Source organism: Acanthisitta chloris, unplaced genomic scaffold (genome assembly GCF_000695815.1).
Source record: "Acanthisitta chloris isolate BGI_N310 unplaced genomic scaffold, ASM69581v1 scaffold44955, whole genome shotgun sequence".
NCBI classification, from domain to species: Eukaryota; Metazoa; Chordata; class Aves; order Passeriformes; family Acanthisittidae; genus Acanthisitta; species Acanthisitta chloris.
This window is the reverse complement of record NW_008674027.1, coordinates 1613-7991: the sequence shown is the minus strand read 5'-3', so window position 1 is coordinate 7991 and position 6379 is coordinate 1613. Positions and strand designations below refer to the sequence as shown.

The following is a 6379-nucleotide window of genomic DNA, read 5'->3' as shown; positions in this document are numbered from 1 at the left end:
CAACCTGGTTGATTCTATGATTCTTCTCAGTTACTATGCCAGCCAAAAGAAGACGTTTGAAATTAACCCCAGGCATCCTCTGATCAAGGACATGCTGAGGCGAGTCAAGGTAAGTAAATAACAACAGTAAAACATTGACCACTTGGCTGCATGCAGCAACCTGGTTAACAGGTCTGGGCTTTTTTTTTCCCCCTGTGTTTTTTCACATTAGGAAAATGAAGATGACAAAACAGTTTCAGATCTTGCAGTTGTCTTGTTTGAAACTGCAACTTTGAGGTCAGGATATATGTTGCCAGACACAAAGGAATATGGTGACCGAATAGAAAGGATGCTCCGTTTGAGTTTAAACATTGACCTGGATGCAAAGGTTAGTTTGCCTTCAACTTGGGGCTGATAATTGACTCACTGTTGCTACATCTTAAACACAGCTACTTGATACACTTGCATAACATTTAACTGTATCAGCTTCCTGCACTGATGTGGTACAGCCATGAGTCTGTACTTCATGCTTCCTCCCTCTTTCTATTTGCTTGTTTCTGTTTCGTTACACTTCTCAAGTATTGTCTTGTCCTTTAAGTGGTGGTTCTGTGGGAGTGAGTGAGAGGTCAAAGGCATGTGTGCCCATGTTTTCATGGAGAAATTCCTAAGTGGGTCGAAGCAATATAGGTGCTTCATAATGCTGTGCAAGAGCTTAGGCTGGGTATGTTGCTGAAGAAGGCATGACAGTGGGTCAGTGCTGGACAGAGCTTGTTTTCTCCTTCAGGTAGCTTGGGGAAAACATTAGTAACTGATAGTGAACACTTTATAGCCTGTGTTTAGCTAATCCACAGGTAGTAAATATCCTAAATAAAGCACAATTTTCTTGCGACCTGTACAGGTGGAGGAGGAACCTGAAGAGCCTGAAGATACAACTGAGGAGGCAGAGCAAGATGAAGAGGAAGTGGATGCTGAGGACAGTGAAACACAGAAGGTAGTTATCAAGTTTGATACTTGCTTGCTGATATTTGTGCCATTTTGTCTGTGGTGCTTCCTGGCAATAAACTTGTTGCCCTTTGTTGCAATAGATTTTAGTGTAAGGTTTTCCAGGCTTTTCTCAAGGGAGGGGGGTAACTACAGCACAGATTCCTTATCAAACTACACTGTCAGAAGGTGACACTTGGCTGTGTTAAAAGCTGCAGCTTGTGGGTAAAAACATCAACAAATGGGCAAGAGTGTAGGTTCAAATGGTTACAATACAAACTTGCAGCACTGCAGAGCACATGGCATGAGAGCTGAACTGCTCAGGAGCAAAGGCATCCTTCAGGGGGCTCATGTCTGCAGTCCTAACGATGTCCTGATGATTATGGTGAACTCTTCTGGTACCATAGTTCCTGGATAATGTTCCATTTTAATGTTAGGAGGTCCCAAGTGGACCTGCTTACTTGGGTTGCTTTGGAAGACACCTGCAAGATGACAACTTATGACTAGTATAAATATGTAGCTTAGAGATGTAATTTTCTGCTGTGAAGTGTTGGATTAGGTAAGAAATTTGATGAACAATGCTGATTGTACTTAGAGCTCCTTAATTTTGGTATCATTCCTGTTATGTTCACACAGCAGTTATAAGTAAAGTTTCTGTTCCTCTGGGACAGCTCTTGTAACCCTTTCCCACTTCAAATATCAATATTCTGATTCTTTGTCTTCACAGGAATCCACAGATGTGAAAGATGAACTGTAAACTGCACTCAACTACTGTCCTGTATTGGGGGGTTCAGGGGGAATGTGAATTAGATTTTGGTTTTTTCCACTGTAAAATGTTGAGGGATGGTTTGGGGTTTAAGGGTGAAGGAGGTTGTTTTTTTTAAGTTCACTTTTTCTAAAAACATTCCTCATGAATGTAAATTTGTATTATTTAACTGACTTGGTGTAAAATCTTGTCATGTACAAAATAAAATGTTCCCAAACACCACTCACTCTATACATAGCAAGCTCATCTTAGGGGCTAGCCCAAAGACACGAGGGGATATATGGATCTTGTGTTCAGATTGGGCTGTCCTTGTGCCTTTCCAGACTGGCACAGCCACACCTGGTTGTACAGCATCTGCTTGTGCTTGGGCTTGGTGTTATCAAACCTGTTGTGTGCTGCTTTGCCAAAGCACACCTGGTTTCTGAGAGCTGTGCTGAGCTTGCAAGTTGCAGTAAGTATTCAAGATGTTAGACATCTACTGCTACCTTAAGAGAGATGAGACAGGGCATCTAAAAATGGCATGGGAACTGAAGCCCTGCCAGCTTGTGCTGGGCTCTGAGATTTGACTCCACTGCATGGGCACAGCTGAGATGAAAGAAGAAAATTCCCTTTGCTAAATACATGGATAACCACCACCAGAAAAGGCTTTTAGTGCCTGAGAGCTGATCCCACCCTCCATGGGAATTGCAAACCTGACTTTGCCTTGTGTGGCTAACAGCAGTTCTCTTCTGCAGGGTTGGTTGGTTGTTTTTTTTTGTTTGGGTTTTGTTTTTTAAACCTCCACCCTTATCGCATGGTTACTCCTTAATGCTGTTAGTCCTAAACTTTTTCTTTCTTGTTCTGTCTCTTTAGTATGGTAAAGTACTGTAGATGCTTAGTCTAACTCAGGCTAAATTTGTTAGCACCAAATTGGAGTGCAGGCATTGAACTAGAGGCACCACTTGTAGAAGTTGTGTTAAGTTTATGCAGTGCTTGGCTGAAGCACTACCCTTTTCTCACTAGTGTCTATACTTCAAAACATCTTCATAGGGTTGGGAGGAAGTGTTTACACTGAAGGGGTTGATTTTTTTTTTTTTTTTTTTCCTTCCACTGTGAAAGAAGTACATAGGAGTGGTATTTCTATACAGTGATTCTACTTAAGAGTCACTAATGTTTTGTTAGCAGAACTTACGTGAAGTTACAAGGGGCTGCAGTCTGAAGGAAAATACACTTTCTAATTAGGTGAGAGCACTAAACACTGGCCTGAATTTACTCTTTTCCATTTACTTTTCCTAGTTACCATTTCCATGCAATGACTATGCCATGTATCAGTGTGGTTATTGCATCAGGGTTTATGGAGATGATGGCTTTAATGCTGTTTGAGGCTTCAGGGAATGGTAGGTTAGTTTGGGGGAGGTTTTTTTAGGGAGTTTGGGGTTGTTCTGGTGTCTTCTCACTGTAATAGTATCCCTGAGTAGAGCCTTTTGTTACTGGCACAGGCCAAGGTGCCTAACCCTTGTGATGGGCAGACCTGGCAGAGTCACCTTTCATAGCAGCCCTGTGGCAGGGAGTTACTGAGTGGAGCAGATGCTTGAGGCATTGTTCCTCTTTATTACAGCAGTGCAACTTCTGTGCTCTGTAGCCACCATCTGCTGAGGATTTTATGCTTCCTGAGGTATGACTTGCAGTGCTGCACTTGTCATCACTACCCACTTGTCCCTACCTGTGTTTGACCCCTGAGTGGCAAATGTAGCTCATCCCTATTTCATGGTTGTTAGCTGCAGAAGCACTCCCAAACCAAAGGGGAATAATGGAAGTGTAGGGGTGCTTGCTACAGGATTCTAAATCTGTTCATTACTTGCAAATGTAAGCAACCTCTATGCTGTTACAGAACTGATGTTGTCAGTGCCTGGATGGCTTTGAGGATGTCATACATGATCCAGTTTTAGAAGTAATAAAGGGCACACTTGTGAGTTGTACTTCATCTGCTTCAGCTGAGCAGGTGCAGCATAGCTGTGCTTCAGCTGCTTTCTTTATACCCCAGAGTGACAAGTGTTGGCTATTAATAACCACAAAATGCACTTGTAAGCTCTGAAGCAAAACACTGTTACTTCTTCCAGCATTGTCTCCTAGTCAGGCTCCTGCTTTCAGTGCTGCAGTTCTGCTGATTCTAGGGGTGTCACCTTTGTTACTAGAACCTGGTGTATTGTCAGCTTTGCTCTTCCTAGATGGGCACTAATGAGGACAGTTCCCTCAGTGCTGCAAAAGGCTGAGTTCCCTGCTGCTCAGTTTCCAGACACAGCAGGATACACCTACGAATCCATGCCTAATTAGTTGAACCTTCACTCTGCAGCCTTTACATCTGAAAAACCATTAGGCAACAGGGAGAAATGCATCTTTCATGTCTGAAATCAACAACATATCAGAGCTTATTCTCTGACTAAGTAAGTAACAAGGTTGATGAATCCTGGCTGTGTGAAGAGATCATTGAAAAACTACTGTTCCTGCCTCAACAGGAACAAAACCCTGCTGAAATGCCCCAGCTTGTCCCTTTTAATAAACTTCATCTTCTGCTGAGGTGGAAGATTGTCAATCTCAGCTTGCTTATACGTGCAGTGAGGGAAAAAGTATATTTACCAGAACTAGACCTACTAAGATATACTCATTGATGGATTTCATTTGGGCTTCATATCTGTGATGTCCTTAGAGCCTTTCTCTCCATGCCTGCTGTCATGGGTGAAGGTGGCCGAGAGCATGAGAGGATCTCATCCCATCACCAGCTGTAAAACTGAGAGCAAAGGCACGTACATGTGCAAAAGAATGATAAACCTTTCTTTCTAGGAAAGCCACTCCTATTTATGCAGCTAGACATAAAATAAGTTTCATAGCTGGAACAAATGCAAAAATAACACTTTGATCATTTCTGGATCCCTCTGCTATTCCAAGACCTCCAAGTACTTTTGTCAGTAGGAATGAGGGGGCCTTTATTTTGTTTCCTTAATATGTATTTGGTCAGACTGTGGTTTTTACCCCTGAGTTAAATGTGAGTGAGAACTGAGGATGATTTATGCCTATTGGTACCCTTATTTAGGGAAAGCAATCCCCAACCTTCACAAGCTATTGTGTACCATTGACAACTGGGTTGTTGTGCAATCCGTGCAGGGTGTAGACTTCATCCTGGTGTGAGTTTTGTGGTGATCCTATTTCAGGAGTGAAAGGTAAACCTGCACTTATTATTTCAGAGTTTTGTATATTTACAGCTATCCAAATCAGCCATAAACAGAAGAAGATGCCCAAATGGAGTAAAAATGAACATAAGTTTGGTTTTTTTCTGGGCTGCATCACATGTAGCCCAGAAATCCAACCCAATCCTGGGCTGCATCCCAAGGAGTATGGCAGCAGGTCAAAGGAGGCAATTCTCCCCCTCTACTCTGCTCTGGTGAGACCCACCTGGAATACTGCACACAGTTCTGGTGTCCTGAGTGTCAGAAGGACTGTTGGAGCAAGTCGAGGCCATAACATAAAGTTGCTAAGAGGACTGGAGCATGACAGGCTGAGGGTGTTGGGGCTGTTCAACCTGGAGAAGAGAAGGTTGTGTGGAGACCTCAGAGCACCTTCCAGGATCTGAAGGGGCTCCAGGGAAGCTGCACAGGGACTCTGTGTTAGGAACTGCAGTGACAGGAAAAGGGGCAATGGGTACAAATTGAAAGAGGGGAAATTTAGATTGGGTATTAAGCAGAAGTTTTCCCTGTGAGGGTGGTGAGACACACTGGTGCAGGTTGTCCAGGGAGGTAGTGGATGCTCCAACCCTGGCAGTGTTCCAAGCCAGGTTGGATGGAACCTTGAGCAAACTGGTATGGTGGGAGGTGTCCCTGCCCAGGGTAGGGGGTTGGGCCTGGGTGATCTCTACTGTCCATTCCAACCTCCAAAATTCTGATTGTATGATGATTTCAGTGTAATCGCTGTGGGTTTGCCCCATTTTAACTCAGATGAGCAAGCTGTAAGATCTCAGTGGACTGAATCCAGCTGCTGTCAGAGACAGAGACAGAAAGGCAGTGTCACTGCAGTCACAGCAGTCAGACAACACTAGGAGTTGAGTGCAAGTCAGGAATCACTTATTGGCACCACATTCTGGGTTACATCCCATAGTACCAAGTTAAAGTTTAAAATGGGGGAAGCAGTCAGAAAAGCTTTTCATATGCTAGACTTCCTATGCTTGTTAATCATCTTGGAAGTTTCAACTTCCCTCTGACTGTCAATGTTGGTCTCTGCCGTGGTTCAACCCTTTATTCTGAAGGATACACTGCAATCAAGATTTAAGAAGTCAATACAACAGTATTCACTGTGCATATATTTTTAAGTCTGCCTGTCACCTTGTCAAAAAAGCATTAAAGCAGTACAGTATTTCACATACACATTTCTGCAGTTTTAACAGCTGACGTTTTTGAGCAGTTCTAGTTTGATAATGGAAGGAAGTTCTGTTCACTGTTGTGAAGTCTGAACGTTGCTTGATCTTGCTTTTAGACCCAGCAGTTCTGTTCTCAGTTCTCCAGGCTTAGGAGGTATTTCAGGTATACTCTGTTAAAAACAGAGAAAGATGTCAGTGTTTTGGGAGTGTAGTTTTAATTCTGCCACAACAGCAAGGAGCATCCTCTGTAAGAGCATTGCAGCTAA

At 43.2% G+C, this 6379-nt stretch overlaps 2 protein-coding genes across 2 annotated transcripts; one reads left to right on the top strand and one right to left on the bottom strand.

Moving 5' to 3' along the window:
* The first annotated feature begins 16 nt into the window (after positions 1-16).
* Positions 17-1949, top strand: HSP90B1 (heat shock protein 90kDa beta (Grp94), member 1). Its single transcript, XM_009075146.1, has 4 exons — positions 17-109; positions 212-367; positions 878-970; positions 1688-1949. Exons 1-4 carry the CDS (start codon positions 17-19, stop codon positions 1715-1717), a joined length of 372 nt encoding a protein of 123 aa, XP_009073394.1. The 3' UTR covers positions 1718-1949.
* Positions 1950-6187: 4238 nt separating this feature from the next.
* On the bottom strand, positions 6188-6283 carry LOC103802645 (chromosome unknown open reading frame, human C12orf73; the record flags this gene model as incomplete). Its single annotated transcript, XM_009075145.1, has 1 exon — positions 6188-6283. A coding segment is annotated over one exon (96 nt), but the record flags the coding sequence as incomplete, so codon positions are not given.
* Positions 6284-6379: the final 96 nt, after the last annotated feature.